This window comes from Haliotis cracherodii, unplaced genomic scaffold (assembly GCF_022045235.1).
Source record: "Haliotis cracherodii isolate W230 unplaced genomic scaffold, xgHalCrac1.p SCAF_13, whole genome shotgun sequence".
Lineage (NCBI taxonomy): Eukaryota > Metazoa > Mollusca > Gastropoda > Lepetellida > Haliotidae > Haliotis > Haliotis cracherodii.
Genome location: NW_027266268.1, coordinates 7,968,345 through 7,986,647, shown reverse-complemented (window position 1 = coordinate 7,986,647; position 18,303 = coordinate 7,968,345). Strand labels below are relative to the sequence as shown.

The window sequence follows — 18,303 nt, the reverse complement described above, 5'->3', positions numbered from 1 at the left end:
AGTCGTAAAGCTAAGACAGTCATAGCTTTCATGCTTTAGCATAGATTAATGACAGTTGTAATGCTTAGTTGTAAGATGGTAGTAGCTTTCATACTTTAGGATAAACTAATGACGGTCGTAATGCTTAGTCAGAGTTCACATATTGTAGCATAGATATAGACAGTCGTAAAGCTTAGTCGTAACTCACATACTTTAGCCTAGACTGATAGTTGCAATACTGAGATAGTCAAAGCTCTCCTGCTTTAGCATAGATTAAAAATGACAGTTGTGGTGCCATTGTTTTTGTGGAAAGGGCCCCTGTGAGAGATTTTTACTAAGACTGAGTAGATGCTCTTTAGTTGACTGAAGGGGTGATCATCTACATCACTTTGCGCTTCCCTATGTAACTGAGGCTACTGAAATATCTTCTCAAAGCGACATTAAACTCCATGTCAGACACTCCCTCACTTACAAGATCTTCTGCATAGCTTTGGACACACAATATTTCTTCATAATTGAAATACTGTTCCATGTATTCATGGAACTAATTAACTCACTCACTGACAGACAGTAAAGTTTGAACTGCTTTGTCCAAAAAAGTTGTAGTTACCCTGAAACGGACACCTACAGCTCATGTCAATGCCTTAAAAAGCTTTTTGATGCCGTAAACACTTACTTACAATGCTCAACAGTAGCCAGATTACATCCAAAGAGAGACTTATACATTGGTCCTATCAACAGGTTGGCAATACTGTAGTTATATACAAATTGATTCAATGATCTAGCTGTTTACAAGTTGAAAAAAATTATTTTAAAAACCTATTTAAAATTGTGGGCTGTTTTGGAAACAAATTAGCAACAAGCCAAGAGTGGAATCTGAGCCGATAACCATCAAGAGAGCAACAACCCTTCCTTCAACCAATAGACGAGTCCATCTACAGGGGTGACAGCATCACTAGTGAGCCATATAAGTCATGTTTACTACTGATGGATGAGGCCCATGACCTGCTGTCCCCCCTGTGGTTTGTGTGGAACTGGCCAGGATCCTAATCAGTGGCACTGCAGGAAAAGAGGCTTGTTGAAAGACAGGGAGCGTAATTGTATCCATGTCACTTTACTCACAAGCAGACAGCAAGTAGCAGACGCACAGAGCAGACGGCAAGGAGATACTGTGGAGTATGCCTGCTGTCCTCTAAGTCGCTGCTGGAGATCTGTTAGTGCGTTGTTTGCATGTGCATTTTAGCACATTATAGAACAGACTCCGGAAAGTTAAGTTTTGATCAAAATCCAAGAGTGAAAAATTGTGTTCTTTGGAAAGGAGTCTTCAAGAAATGTGATCTGTGATTCTAAACACATGTAATGAAGATTTAGTGAAGTCCTTTGATGTCAAGATGGTAGCAAGATCTAAGATAAAGTTGTGTACTTGACAACCAAGTTTGAAATTCTGAGAAAACTGTCAGCAGATGTTTGGGATAAATTCGGGCGGAAGCATGCTTGAGATCAGCTGATTGTGCTATTGCCAGCCAACGGAGTACTTGCACATTGTGTAATTGAGTTAGAGGTACCTGCGTCTTGCAATTAACAGGTAGACACTGTTTAAAAGAATAGTGCCAGGAATATTGGCCTTTGTCTTTAAGCGTATGTTCTCAGGATAGTTGTGGAAGATGGGCTGTTTGACGCAGCATTTGGTGCAGGTGGTTATTGTTAGTTTTGTGGCATGTACGTGTGTGTTTGTGGCATCGCAAGAGGACATTCCTCTCGGAGCAGCGTCACTGGCATTTGTGTTTGACATAACGGGATCGATGTACGATGACTTGGTACAAGTGACTGAAGGCGCTGCCACGATCCTGGCAACAGCTCTGGCCCGCAAAGAAAAGCCTCTGTATAACTATGTTCTTGTTCCATTCCATGATCCAGGTGAGTTTGTGTTGTCACCAGAGTAGTTGAATGTTGTCGCTGCAGCAGCAGCATTCCTTTAAATTAACATCACCCCCTTACTAATCACGTCATGGCCAGGCCAACCAGTGGATGATAGCAAGACCAACTAACATATATGATGTTGCCATACACATTCAGCCAGGTCAATCATTGAACTTCCCAATGTCAGTTGGCTTGGAAAAGCATGGGGTACTAGGGACCTATTCTGCCCAGGATGTCGATGGGAGGACAAGCATGGGCTACTGGGGACCTGTTCAGACCTAGAACCCCCACAATGAGACAAGCTTAGGGTACTGGGGACCTGGTCTGACTTCGAATCCCAACAGGGTAAAGCATGAGGTTTTGGGGACCTGTTCAGACCCAGAACCCCCACAATGAGACAAGCTTAGGGTACTGGGGATCTGTTCTGACTTCGAATCCTAACAGGGTAAAGCATGATGTATTGGGGACCTGTTCAGACCTAGAACCCCCACAATGAGACAAGCTTAGGGTACTGGGGACCTGTTCTGACTTCGAATCCCAACAGGGTAAAGCATGATGTATTGGGGACCTGTTCTGACCTAAAATCCCAACCGAGGGTAAAGCATGAGGTATTGGGGACCTGTTCGACCTAGAATCCCCAGAGTATGGCAAGCATGGGGTACTGAGAACCTGGTCTGATCTAGAACCCCCACAATGAGACAAGCTTGGGGAACTAGGGACCTGATCTGCCTTAAAATCCTCACAGGGAGACAATCAAGGGGTACTGGGACCTATTCTGACCTAGTTTCTAGATTGTTAGTGGCTGGGATACAATCATGGGTCCTGGGGACCTGACCTGCTCTACAATCCCAACAGTGGGAAAAGCATTGGTACTGGGGGCCTGTTCTGATCTAGAATCCCTACGGGGAGACAAGCAAAGGACACTGGGGACCTATTCTACCCTGGGATCCCCACATGGCAGCGTTGTTGACATAACTGGCCTGTATCAGAAGGTGGAATAGCTGTGGTCACAAGTTTCAAGGAAGTGGAAAGTGAAAATATGCATCACTATGGGTTTTCCTGCCACTTGAAACTCAAATAGAAATGATTCACAAACATAATCAGATACCACTTGTCAACTAGTTCTCCCTCGGACATGTAATCGGGAAGTGGCTGACAAGCCTGGAATGAGATTTTCCGGTCTAGTTCACAATCGTGACACCGAAATAAGCTCATTCCAATTCCAACAGCTGTCCAGAGGCTAAAAATAGATCATCAAAGAGACTTTAAAAGCTTTAGAAGTAATAAAGGAGAAGAACTTGCCCTCTCCTGTTACGCCAGAAGTTGCTGGTGTGAAGGCAATTTGATAGCTCTTGTAGCAGTTTGTGGTGTGATTTTGTGTGTTTGTTATGCTAAGCCAGTGGCTTGCCACCAAATGTAAGTGTACCAGACAAGCCTCACCAATGTCTCCATACAAACCCAGATACAAAGTCCAGTTGGTGCTCCTCAACATTGTCTTGTTCAAAGTACTTTTTGGAACAGGGTTAGGACCCATGGTTTTTCACATGTGTCTCAGATGACTACGGTCACGTGTTGAGCTTTGTTTATTTGTGGTCTAAGTTCCATGGAATGATGATGATGAGGATGATGATGATAATAATGGTTTTGACACACAGGTCCATCCATGGTACGACCCGGAATATGTAGAGGGCGTCATGGAAAATGATAAATACAAAATCCTTTTGAATAGGCCCGTATAGAGCCTCAGGCATATCCTCCAGGCCAACAAACCTGATCTTGTCCTTATTGATAAATCCAATGAAATCATTTATATCATTAAATTTTCTGTCCCTTTTAACAGTAATGTGATTGACAAGATTGAGGAAAAACATGGTATATAAACAGAAATGTCACGCTTGCATCCCAAGTACCAAGTTGTCCAACTCCCCATTGTTCTCGGTGCCTTAGGTTTGGTACCTCCCAATCTGTTGACGACATTGGGAGAGTACCCGTGTTGGCTACGAGGAATACAGCCCTTCTGACAATCTGGGTAATGCAGAAGGCTGCAGTGTTGGGGAGTTTTCACATTCTCCGAAATGCCAGGCTCGACCAAACCCTCTTTGCTGCATTTTTTTTTTTTAATCGGTAAATGATAATAATAATAAGAAGAAGAAGACCCAGGTTTGATGTCCCCACATGGGTACGATGTGTGAAGGCCAAAATCTGCTGTCCCCCACCGTGATATTGCTGGAATATTGCTAAAAGCGGCGTAAAAGCATCCTAACTTACTCATTTCAAGTCTGACAACTCCGATTGCCCTATAGAGAGAGATGCTACCAGAATCCTATGATTGTAAGTTCTAGTCCCAGATTAGTGCTGATTATGACATTTGTGGGGATTTCAGGGAAAGAATATAGGTCCCCATCAACTTATGCTTACTGTAACGGGAACTAAATTGATCAGGTGGTCAGGCGTGTGACTTGGTTGGTTGCATGTCATCGTATCCCAATTGTGTGAACCAGTTCTCATGATGTCAGTCATTGGATTGTCAGGTCCTGATTTGATTATTCACAGACCACTGTCATACAGTTGGAATATTGCTGTGGGCATTTACAACGAACAATAAGTCAGCTGATTATGATTATTGTTTTTTCAACACCATTCCTATGTCTATTGGACCGCCTCCATGGTCTTGTGGTAGAGTGTCTGCCTGGAGAGCATCATACCAAAAGACGGTAAAAGATGGTACTTGTTGTTACCCTGTCTCGTCCTAAGCATAAACAAGGACTGGTTGGCTCAGTCAGTATGCTGTGTCCGAGTGGGGCATTCATGTTAAACTGTGGCATGGTATCTCAGTGGGCTAGCACTATAAATCGGCATCAGTCCGGACTATTACAAGCAGCCACACACACTCACGCACACATGCACGTCGCTATATAAGAGCGATAATCTTGGACGCGATGTTAAACCCAATTTCACCTCACCTATGTCTGTTGAATTCAACAAGATGGTAGCTGTGGGTAATATCTAGACCTCTGAGTCTGCAACAAATGACATCAGAATTTACAAAAATAAAAACATTAAAAAAACAAATATGAACAATAAGACACCTTTTTTCTCAGTTTGCCAGCCAAAGGCGTTTTGTTTAGAATCTTAGATAAACTGCTGACCTGAATCACTTGGACTTTCCTGCACTACAGCTGACTGTGGCATTTAACAACTGAACACATAAGACCTATTAAAGAGCAGACAATTTGTTTTGTAAAATATTGACAATGTTAAGTTAAAAAAGTTTAGTCTACTCCTAGCTATTTGTTACATTGATGGATTGCATATTTAACCATGGCATTATATTGAATTATGAGTAGGTTACATGTTTAAATGAAGGAAAAATGATCATGCCAGTCAAAGTAACACCGACATTGACTGGTTTTGTTCCTCAGTGGATTTCTGTGCTGAAAGAGTCCCAAGTAGCCCATGTTTAACAAACTGCTGGCTACAATGAACATCAGGTTACTAGTCTGATATGGCTGATTATGTGTCACTGTAGACCCATGAAGACTCGGGGTAGAATAGGTCTTTAGCAACCCATGCTTGCCCTAATAGGCAACTATGCTTGTCGCAAGAGTTGATTTACAGGATCGGGTTGTCAGGATCGCTAACTTGGTTGATGCATGTCATCATATCCCAATTGATGCTCATGATGTCAATCATTGGATTGTCTGGTCCAGACTCGATTATCTACAGATTGACGTCATATAGTTGGAATATATCTGAGTGCGGCGTTAAACAACAAACAAACAAAATGTCATCTAGGGGTCGTCTTTCAATGTGCTTTTTTATCTCAGCTTTTTATGTGTCTGAACTTCTGGACAAAACATGTCGCTGTATCCCCAAAACCCTGATTGTGACTTGTGCTATCAACCACTGGCCCAGACTTCATTTACAGCCCTTCGTGTAGACTAACATAATTGTAATTTTCTTTTTTCAAAAGAACTTGAGCTGTTTTCATAGAAACTAGACTTGATTTAGTTTGAGTGAGTGAGTGAGTTGTGTTTAACGCCACTTTTAACAGTATTCCAGTTATATCACGGCATTTCAGCTTAATGTGGGAGGAAAGCCCGAAGTGATGCAGGTCTCAGACGTTTACCACTTCGGTGAAACCCACAGGCACGGGTATGGTGCTGACAAACTTAGAAACATAATTGGGACGAACCGGGATTCGAACCCACAACCATAGGTTTCTGGCGTGCCCAAGGGACACAACTCTGCAGGTTTATTTTGATCTAGATTTACCATATATATCTTGCTTGAATATTGCTGACAGTGACATAAAAAAACATGCACATTATCATGTTAAAGGATCGTTTAATTTTGCGATTTCTTAGCTCTACCTGATATAAAAAAACAAAAGTGCTATTAAATATACATGATATACACGTTTACTTTCATATATACATGGCACTATAATCGCCAGACTGCTCTGGAGTTTTGTCCCAGCATAATTTGCTGCTACATTAGGGAGATGAGATACGCCCAATAAACAACCCTACATATCAAGATTTCATGATGGTTGTGTATCGGATGCTGATATGTTCCGCCACAATGTTGATATGATCCGACATGATGTTGATACGATCTGACTGCTAGCATTGATTGAGTGGTGCCTCATAGCGCAGCTGTGGGATGAAGCATACACTGAACTGGAAGTGAAAAGAGGGACCTTCTGGTGGGGATGTAGTTTAGTATGATGAAGGATTGAAGTGGTCTTTAGAATCATTACTGTGGCAGTGGCGTAGCCCATTGGTTAAGCGTTGGGCTGTCATGCCCAGGTTCAATTCCCCACATGGGTACATTGTGTGAAGCCCATTCTGGTGATCCCCTGCCATTGACAAAAGTGTTGCCAAACTAACCAATTATTATTATTTTATAAACTTAAGGATATTACAATTCAGATCAAATTTGCACATTTGTATTGCCGTGACAACCACGTTGTCATATTCTGCTCAACAATGTTTTAGTTATTATTTGTACTTTTGAATATTTGTCCTCATCTTTAGAAAGTTGAATTGGTCAGTGTGGTAGCTGTGCGGTTGAAGTGTTTACTCGTTTGAAGGTTTGATTTCCCACATGGGTGAAATGTGTAAAGCCAACTATCATGATATTGATGGAATATTGCTAAAAGAGGTAATAACAGAATGTAAGTCTGGAAGTTTGTGTATATGATCCTTCCAAAATAATTAGACCCCTGAAGATCGAGTTAGAATTGATCTTAAGTAACCCATACTTGTTGTAAGAAGTGACTAAGTGGATCAGGTAGTCAGACTCTCTGACTTAGTTGATGCATGTCATCGTATCCCAGTTGTGTAGATCTATGCTCATGATATCAATTACTGGATCATCTACTCCAGACTCAATTATTTACAGACCGCCGTCATACAGTTGGAATATTGCTGAGTGCAGCGTTAAACAACAAACAAACCATACTTGTATGGTCAAGGTCAAGGTCATGCAGTTACATTTGGATTGGTTTGCCCTTATAGAACCATACACTTTTATTTATATTGCATGTTCTGTCTTTTCTCCTGAAAATACTGAGATCAAGTATTATCACATTATAGATCTTCTTCTAATGTTGGGGGCACGGGTGGCCCAGTCGTCTAAGGCGCTGCAATTCGCTGTGCAGAGTTGCGTCCCTTGGGCACACAAGAAACCTATGATTGTGGGTTCGAATCCTGGTTCGCCCTCATCATGTTTCTAGGTTTGTCAGCACCATACCCGTGCTTGTGGGTTTCACCAAAGTGGTAAACGTCTGAGACCTGCATCACTTCAGGCTTTCCTCCCACATTAAGCTGACATGCAGTGATATAACTGGAATACTGTTAAAAGCGGCATTAAACCCAACTCACTCACTCACACTCACTTTTAAAAATTATATATATGTCCGCAACCTATTATATCATTTCCTTAAAATCAAAGTTCGTTAGAATGTTACCTGACCTCTCTCTGTCTGAGCTCCACGTGGATTCTGGGTTGAAATTGGCCTCCAGCAACCTCTGCTGGGTGTACAAGGCGACTCAGTAGATCAGGTTGTCAGGCTTGGTAATTGGGTTGATTGCATGGATTAATGCTCAGTCACTGGATTGTCTGATCCAGAGTTGGACTATTGCTATGTGCAGCATTTAAACAACAAACAGTATTGGAGGCATTGGATGTAGTGATTGTAACCACATGATTGAAACTTATTGATGATGTTTATCACAAGCAAAATGGCTATTTCTTGAAAGCACACTTTGTGATAGAGGGTATGGGGGTCCATGTGCTTGTAAAGAATGGTGAGGTAAATCAAGGCTTTGCCAGTTTGATCTTGGCTATAATAAGTGTCCTGATCTAAGAAGGTATAATTAAGACTCTCTAAAGGTTTCAGGGAACTCAAGAGGCCTATTCATCCAATGTGTTAAGAAGTGTTTAAATCTCGAGGGCCATTTTCCACAGGAGTTTGCCATCAATTTCAAGCCATCTGCTCTAAGTACTCGCTACCGCTACTGCTAAGCAAAGATCTGAAGACATCCCATTACGGGTCCCATCAGAAAGACCTTTCATCCGACCAATCCTCTGTCAGCAGGACAAGTAACATGTAGCAGCACAACACCATTCTGGTTCTGTAGGAAAAAACCTCTGTCAGCAGGACAAGTTAATGTAGCAGGACAACACTGCTCTGGTTCTGTAGGATAAAACTCAGCACAACAATTTACACGTAACAGGACAGCACTGTTCTGGTTCTGTAGAAAAAAAAAAATGTCTGCAGGACAAGTTACATGTAGCAGCGGGACAAGTTACGTGTAGCAGCGGGACAAGTTACGTGTAGCAGCGGGACAAGTTACGTGTAGCAGCAGGACAAGTTACGTGTAGCAGCAGGACAAGTTACTTGTAGCAGCAGGACAAGTTACATGTAGCAGCGGGACAAGTTACATGTAGCAAAGGGGCAAGTTACATGTAGCAAAGGGGCAAGTTACATGTAGCAGCGGGACAAGTTACATGTAGCCAAGGGACAAGTTACATGTAGCAGCAGGTCAAGTTACGTGTAGCAGGACAAGTTACATGTAGCAGCAGGACAAGTTACATGTAGCAGCAGGACAAGTTACATGTAGCAGCAGGACAAGTTACATGTAGCAGCAGGACAAGTTACGTGTAGCAGCAGGACAAGTTACGTGTAGCAGGACAAGTTACGTGTAGCAGGAGAAGTTACATGTAGAAGCAGGACAAGTTACGTGTAGCAGCAGGACAAGTTACGTGCAGCAGGACAAGTTACGTGTAGCAGCAGGACAAGTTACATGTAGCAGCAGGACAAGTTATGTGTAGCAGGACAAGTTACGTGTAGCAGCAGGACAAGTTACGTGTAGCAGCAGGACAAGTTACGTGTAGCAGGACAAGTTACATGTAGCAACGGGACAAGTTACGTGTAGCAGCAGGACAAGTTACATGTAGCAGCAGGACAAGTTACGTGTAGCAGGACAAGTTACATGTAGCAGCAGGACAAGTTACGTGTAGCAGGACAAGTTACGTGTAGCAGGACAAGTTACATGTAGCAGCAGGACAAGTTACATGTAGCAGCAGGACAAGTTACATGTAGCAGCAGGACAAGTTACATGTAGCAGCAGGACAAGTTACATGTAGAAGCAGGACAAGTTACATGTAGCAGCAGGACAAGTTACATGTAGCAGCAGGACAAGTTACGTGTAGCAGCAGGACAAGTTACGTGTAGAAGCAGGACAAGTTACATGTAGCACCAGGACAAGTTACATGTAGAAGCAGGACAAGTTACGTTTAGCAGCAGGACAAGTTACATGTAGCAGCAGGACAAGTTACGTTTAGCAGCAGGACAAGTTACATGTAGCAGCAGGACAAGTTACGTGTAGCAGCAGGACAAGTTACATGTAGCAGCAGGACAAGTTACATGTAGAAGCAGGACAAGTTACATGTAGAAGCAGGACAAGTTACATGTAGCAGTAGGACAAGTTACATGTAGAAGCAGGACAAGTTACGTTTAGCAGCAGGACAAGTTACATGTAGAAGCAGGACAAGTTACATGTAGCAGCAGGACAAGTTACGTGTAGCAGCGGGATAAGTTACATGTAGAAGCAGGACAAGTTACATGTAGCAGCAGGACAAGTTACATGTAGCAGCAGGACAAGTTACGTGCAGCAGGACAAGTTACGTGTAGCAGCAGGACAAGTTACATGTAGCAGCAGGACAAGTTATGTGTAGCAGGACAAGTTACGTGTAGCAGCGGGACAAGTTACATGTAGCAAAGGGGCAAGTTACATGTAGCAAAGGGGCAAGTTACATGTAGCAAAGGGGCAAGTTACATGTAGCAGCGGGACAAGTTACATGTAGCCAAGGGACAAGTTACATGTAGCAGCAGGTCAAGTTACGTGTAGCAGGACAAGTTACATGTAGCAGCAGGACAAGTTACATGTAGCAGCAGGACAAGTTACATGTAGCAGCAGGACAAGTTACATGTAGCAGCAGGACAAGTTACGTGTAGCAGCAGGACAAGTTACGTGTAGCAGGACAAGTTACGTGTAGCAGGAGAAGTTACATGTAGAAGCAGGACAAGTTACGTGTAGCAGCAGGACAAGTTACGTGCAGCAGGACAAGTTATGTGTAGCAGCAGGACAAGTTACATGTAGCAGCAGGACAAGTTATGTGTAGCAGGACAAGTTACGTGTAGCAGCAGGACAAGTTACGTGTAGCAGCAGGACAAGTTACGTGTAGCAGGACAAGTTACATGTAGCAACGGGACAAGTTACGTGTAGCAGCAGGACAAGTTACATGTAGCAGCAGGACAAGTTACGTGTAGCAGGACAAGTTACATGTAGCAGCAGGACAAGTTACGTGTAGCAGGACAAGTTACGTGTAGCAGGACAAGTTACATGTAGCAGCAGGACAAGTTACATGTAGCAGCAGGACAAGTTACATGTAGCAGCAGGACAAGTTACATGTAGCAGCAGGACAAGTTACATGTAGAAGCAGGACAAGTTACATGTAGCAGCAGGACAAGTTACATGTAGCAGCAGGACAAGTTACGTGTAGCAGCGGGACAAGTTACATGTAGAAGCAGGACAAGTTACATGTAGCAGCAGGACAAGTTACATGTAGCAGCAGGACAAGTTACGTGTAGCAGCAGGACAAGTTACATGTAGAAGCAGGACAAGTTACATGTAGCACCAGGACAAGTTACATGTAGAAGCAGGACAAGTTACGTTTAGCAGCAGGACAAGTTACATGTAGCAGCAGGACAAGTTACATGTAGCAGCAGGACAAGTTACATGTAGCAGCAGGACAAGTTACATGTAGAAGCAGGACAAGTTACATGTAGAAGCAGGACAAGTTACATGTAGCAGCAGGACAAGTTACATGTAGCAGCAGGACAAGTTACATGTAGCAGCAGGACAAGTAACATGTTGAGGCAGGTGTACAGCATAAAACCTGGGTCAGATGTCTCAATGAGTCTATTAAATAACACAGTTCCACTCAGTATCCGGCTGGTGTAATATACACTTTAGATTTCCCTGAACTAGTGTGCCAGTGGCTGGAACCAAGCACTGTTCAGGTTGGGATATATGAAGAGGAAACATGCAGGCTCATTAGAAAAAAACTTTCAAAAAAGTTTCATTTTGTTTAGAGAATGGAATATATTTATACAACATGTATCTACCAAATGTGAAATCTTTCTTATACAATTTAGTGTTTCCTTTTAGTTTGTGCTTAAAACTCTTAAATGTGTTTGGGTTTGTTTTTCAGAACTTTAACTTCTTTTAAAGTTCTCAACCAATATTTTACATAGATGTCAACATCAAAAATCCAGATTGGTCAATCAATTACTGAACAAACTAAAAGGCAGAGAAAAGTTTGAGGTTAATTTCAAAAAGCACCATAAATTAAAGTACAACCAAATGGATTTTGTCAAAAGCATATTTCAAGCAAAGGACATGTTTATGATTAAATAAAAATAAAGGTAATTCTGTAAATACATAAGTTACCTCTTTAAGTTTCTTTAGATATTTTTTATTTGGGCGTGGGTTTGAGACAATATCTTTCAGAATATCCTTCAGCCAACACAAAATATTCAGCATGTCCAGCATGCAATTTTTTTAATTTTGTTCTGCATTTTGGGGAACAGATGGTTTTTTCACTCATGCCAGCCCCTAAACATTAACTCCTTGTTCTGAGAGCATAACATGATCCAATATTACATGGGCTATGTGGTGATACATTTTTTTTTTAACACAAACAACAGGCCAGCCCCTAAACATTAACCCCTTGTTCTGAGAGTGTAACATGACCCAATATTACATGGGCTATGTGATGATACAGTGTGTTTTTTAACACAAACAACATGCCAGCCCCTAAACATTAACATCTTGTTCTGGGAGTATAACATGATCCAATATTACATGGGCTATGGGGTGGTATAGTGATTTATTGCACACAAACAACATGCCAGCCGCTAAACATTAGCCCCTTGTTCTGGGAGTATAACATGATCCAATATTACATGGTCTATGAGGTGATATAGTGTCATGCGGCCTGAAGTGTAGCACTCCAAGACACATGGAAGATGAGAATATAAGAGTGTTACAGAATGTGAGGGGTGTGCGGGAAGCCAGTGTTATCTGTCTGCCTACTGGGTCTCTGTATCTCAAGCATCTCTTCCTGTCTTGACCAAGTAGGCTTCTCATCTAGAACACAGATGTTGTATAAAGTTTCATAACCATTTCTGAATCTGTAGTACTTGATAAAGTGACCTAGATGGTGATAGTGACTATTGTTGCACATCCAAGTGTACAGGAAGTCGTGACACAGATGCTGATGGTTGTGAATTGGTAGGCCTAAGTCAAGTAGGGATGTGTGTGTGCGAGTGAATAAGTTAGGTCTTAGGACGCTTCTATCATGGCAGGGAACTCTAGAAATGGACTTGACACATTGTACCCATGTGGGAAAATCGAATCTGAACCTTTGCCGTGAAGAGCGAACACTTTAACTACTGGGCTACACCATCGCCCCTGAGAATGAATGAGGTTTCATTCATCTACAGCAAACTGGATTTAAATATTCGGGCAGTCATTTAGTTGTAGATTGATATTCTTCATGAAGGTTGGGTAGTGGGGTAGCCAGTGGCTAAAGCATTCACCATGATATTGCTGGATTATTGCAAAAAGCCAAGTAAAACCCTACTCTCTCACATTGTTGGCTTGAAACAGAGGTGGGTTTTTTATTGACTTGAATTCAACTTGCTAACACTGCCAACTGAAGAAAACCATTTCCTTTATACACCAGACGAGTTTTCATTGTGCATCTGCATCAACACATGCACAGCATCCTACAACTTCAAAGCAACCGCCTTGTGTCTGGAAGCACTTGATGAGGCCGATGCTGCATCACCAGTAAACACATGGTACCAGAGTAAACAAAGACTAAACACCTAGAGAAATGACAGTGGAGTACTGTATGCAGCAGACGTGTGCCACTTCAGTTGTGAAAGGCTGCAAACACATTCCCAGAAGATGAATTTGGAACACATGAACATTAAAATGAAATCTAGATCTTGGTAAAATATCTGTTTCATGGTCATTGCTGTTCCTTTTGGTTTAATATGAGACCATGAAATGAAGAGTAAGAACTATTGGAAGATAAATATAGAAAATAAAGAGCCTTAATGGCTGACAAGTAACTACACGCAGTCGCAATGGCCAAGGGAGGCGACTCTTGGGTCAGACATAAACTACAAACAACCAATTACTGGCATTCAACGTAAAAAAGTAAACGTTAAGCTTCAAAACATTGAATAAAATCGGAAGACCACAGAAGACAGAGTCCATGTTGAAGAATGAGACTTAAGATCATCTAAGTGCTATGGTCACTTTGTGGAATGGAGCCCTGACCTTTCAGATAAAAATGTTTTCTGACTATCAAGATAGCTTCAGCACTTCACACCCCAATCAGAAATTGTCAAGTGTATTTGAGATGGAATACATCAGAGGGAGGCAAGTGCTGGTGATTTCGTTGCTTTTTTATGTCCTGAAAAAGATGGTAATTTGATTGGATGGCTATTGTAGTGTCATGTCACTTGAATCGGACTCGGAACAAAGCTATGGTTCAAGGATATTTAGAATTGAGATACATGTATGGACCCATGGAGATACATGTATGGGTAGAATGGGTCTTCAGCAACCCATGCTTGCCCTAAAAGGCGACTTTGCTTGTAAGGTTGTCAGTTTTGCTGACTTGGTTGATGCATGTCATCAATCCCAATTGCATGGATTGATGCTCATGATGCCAATCACTGGATTGTATGGTCCAGACTGATTATTTACAGACCGCGGGAATATTGCGGCGATTAAACAACAAATACTGGAGGATGTTTAAATCATAAAACTGAAAACTCTTTAAAAATCAGCCTTTCTTAATAACATTCATCATATAGTATATACTGCAAGTTACTTGCAATGTTGATACATGTAGTTGGTGTGGACATTTCATCAAGTTTCACCCCGCATGAAAAATTTCATTGGTATGCTTCTTTAAGATACACAGTAGTCATGTTCATGTGAGTGAGTGAGTGAGTGAGAGAGATGTTCGGGAGGTGACTGGGTGGCCTGGGCCACCTATGTCCTCTCTTCCTCAATTAATAATGCCAAAAGGAGGAATTACCTCCCCCCGTGACATTATTTTCTTCAACGTATATGATCTATGAAATCTATCTCTGATTTAGAACAAGTTATGTTGAAAATAGCACAACCCGGAGTACATGTGTTTAAACTATGAAACCTGTTCATGTGACATAATTTACATGGCATTTCCGTTTAGCTTGAAGTATGTGTTCACAAATTGGGTTCATTTGCTTGTGGAGCATAAATGAGCATAAATAGGCAGAATGGGTTTGGAACACATATTTCACATTTAAAAATGGGACTTTTTATGTAGGGTGTGCCCAGTAAAGGCTTTCTTATGCTCTGGTTATTTACAGTATTGAGTTACATGGAAACCTTGTTTTATTTACAAGGTTACTGAAATCTGAAACAAGCTATGATCGAAAAAATTCCTTGTTGAAAACGAATTTTTGTTTCAATTTTTATTTTAAAACATGTTGTTCTCATATGTCATATGAAATTAATATCATGGACCATGAAATCATGTTTTCTCTTACTATTTGTCCTATTGATTCTGTAAAAGAAGGAAAAATTTATCAGCTCAAGTAAGGATGTTATTGCTCTGAGGAAAATCGCCCATAAAATACAAATATCATTGTTTTGATATCAACCCTATAATTTATGTGACATGTTCTGTGAAATCTGAACTACTAAATAGATGATGCAAATAAAAATATTTATCAACCCAAACTAGTTTCAATGGGAGATATTGCTATGATGTATTGAATCACAATGCTTTGCGGACCATTGTGATGTCATCTGATACATGTATTATTCAAATGACCTCACTGAGCCTCAGAGTTTTTAAACATTTATTGACTGGTGTTGTTATATTTGATGTTTAAAGACACTGGTCAGGTTCTTTATTTCCTGGAAGGAAGTTGGCAGATGTTGCGTTTCAATCCTATATGTATCCCAACATCCGGTAAGTGTTCACGTTGGCCAAAACCTGAAGACACTTGTAATACTTTGTAATCATTTTAAGGGGTTTTCCCTCATATTTATATTGCATAGGAGACGTCAGTTTAATGAATATTATCATTATTATGAACCAACGTGGCTACAAGGCCATTGCATGAACGAACCCCACTTGGAATTCCCTGTTAGAATAAATCCCAAGTGACCTACCCTTGTCATACGAGGTGTGTGAATGGATCAGGTGCTCATTCTCTGTAACTTTTTAATGTGTTTATCATATCCCAACGATGCAGGACATTGCCCATCATATCAATCACTGGTTGGTCTGGTCCACAACTGATATATTGTTGAGTGCAGCATTAACAACAAACAAACAAACAAATAAACACAAATGCAAATGAGAACATTGGTGTTTGGGTTGCTTCATAATAGTTATGTCATGATGTTAATCACTGGATTGTCTGGTCCAGACTCGATTATTTACAGACTGCTATCATATAGCTGGAATATTGCTGAGTGCAGTGTTAAACAACAATCAAACATCTTCTTTAAGATATTATACTTTCGATTATTTAGAAGTGTAGGTGTTCTGGGCAATACTTTGTGTCACTAAGTGTATGTTGCCGATTGGGTCCCATGTGGACACAAGGTTATAACTGTCATGTCCTTTGCTCAATGATGGACATGTGCCCATGAAGATACAGGTTAGAATATGTCTTGCCTCATACTTGTTGTAATGTCGACAAACAGGATTGGGTGGTCAGGCTCGCTGATTGATTGCTGCATGTCATGGTATCCCAATTTCACAGATTGATGCTCATGATATCAATCACTGGATTGTCTACTCAGACTAGATTATTCACAGACCACCATCATATACCTGGAATATTGCTGTGTGCAGCCTCAAACAACAAAGCCGCATTGGGATAGGTTGTGGTTTAACTCCAAGAACCTGAGTCGTACAATGTGTGAAGCCCATTCTTTGTTTAAAACCATGCTCCTTCCTCCATTTAATCAATCAGTCTGAGTAATAACGGACAGATGATCATCATGCCCTTCAGTGCCTCTTGTCATAATCATGTGAAACATCTTCAAAATTTAATCTTCAAAATGTCTGATCATGCTCATATTTTCAGATATTGGTCCTTACCTGGTGACCTCTGACCCTGAAGAATTCCAGCGTGAGTTGCGATCCTTGTATGTGCAGGGTGGTGGAGACTGTCCGGAGATGAGCATCGGCGCTATCCAGCTGGCCCTGGAGAAGTCTCTGCCCAACTCCTTCATCTACGTCTTCACTGACGCCCGCTCCAAAGATTACTACCTCACCGACCAGGTGCTTGAGATCATACAGCAGAAACAGAGTCAGGTATGCACAGGCTTCATGGTCTTCACAGTCTTCACGGACAGGATTAAGGTGTATTGTACAATGACAGAAACAGTCAGGTAAACACCGGCTGTACGGTCTTCATGGACAGGATTAAGGTGTATTGTACAATTACAGAAATAGTCAGGTAAACACCGGCTGTATGGTCTTCATGGACAGGATTAAGGTGTATTGTACAATGACAGAAACAGTCAGGTAAACACCGGCTGTACGGTCTTCACGGACAGGATTAAGGTGTATTGTACAATGACAGAAACAGTCAGGTAAACACCGGCTGTACGGTCTTCACGGACAGGATTAAGGTGTATTGTACAATTACAGAAATAGTCAGGTAAACACCGGCTGTACGGTCTTCACGGATAGGATTAAGGTGTATTGTACAATGACAAAAATAGTCAGGTAAACACCGGCTGTACGGTCTTCATGGACAGGATTAAGGTGTATTGTACAATGACAGAAACAGTCAGGTAAACACCGGCTGTACGGTCTTCACGGACAGGATTAAGGTGTATTGTACAATGACAGAAATAGTCAGGTAAACACCGGCTGTACGGTCTTCACGGATAGGATTAAGGTGTATTGTACAATGACAAAAATAGTCAGGTAAACACCGGCTGTACGGTCTTCATGGACAGGATTAAGGTGTATTGTACAATGACAGAAATAGTCAGGTAAACACCGGCTGTACGGTCTTCACGGACAGGATTAAGGTGTATTGTACAATGACAAAAATAGTCAGGTAAACACCGGCTGTACGGTCTTCACGGACAGGATTAAGGTGTATTGTACAATGACAGAAACAGTCAGGTAAACACCGGCTGTACGGTCTTCACGGACAGGATTAAGGTGTATTGTACAATGACAGAAATAGTCAGGTAAACACCGGCTGTACGGTCTTCACGGATAGGATTAAGGTGTATTGTACAATGACAAAAATAGTCAGGTAAACACCGGCTGTACGGTCTTCATGGACAGGATTAAGGTGTATTGTACAATGACAGAAATAGTCAGGTAAACACCGGCTGTACGGTCTTCACGGACAGGATTAAGGTGTATTGTACAATGACAAAAATAGTCAGGTAAACACCGGCTGTACGGTCTTCACGGACAGGATTAAGGTGTATTGTACAATGACAGAAACAGTCAGGTAAACACCGGCTGTACGGTCTTCATGGACAGGATTAAGGTGTATTGTACAATGACAAAAATAGTCAGATAAACACCGGCTGTACGGTCTTCATGGACAGGATTAAGGTGTATTGTACAATGACAAAAATAGTCAGGTAAACACCGGCTGTACGGTCTTCATGGACAGGATTAAGGTGTATTGTACAATGACAGAAACAGTCAGGTAAACACCGGCTGTACGGTCTTCACAGTCTTCACGGACAGGATAAGGTGTATTGT

The 18,303-nt window shown here is 41.6% G+C and overlaps 1 protein-coding gene across 1 annotated transcript in view; it reads left to right on the top strand.

Annotated features, from left to right (window-relative positions):
* The first annotated feature begins 1,009 nt into the window (after positions 1–1,009).
* The window catches only part of LOC139459568 (hemicentin-1-like), a 125,387-nt gene continuing 108,093 nt past the window's right edge, over positions 1,010–18,303 (top strand). Inside the window, exons 1-2 of the mRNA XM_071241121.1 lie at positions 1,010–1,896; positions 16,649–16,878. Of these exons, the coding sequence (XP_071097222.1) occupies positions 1,644–1,896; positions 16,649–16,878 (483 nt within the window). The 5' untranslated portion in view covers positions 1,010–1,643. The remainder of the gene's footprint in view (positions 1,897–16,648; positions 16,879–18,303) is intronic.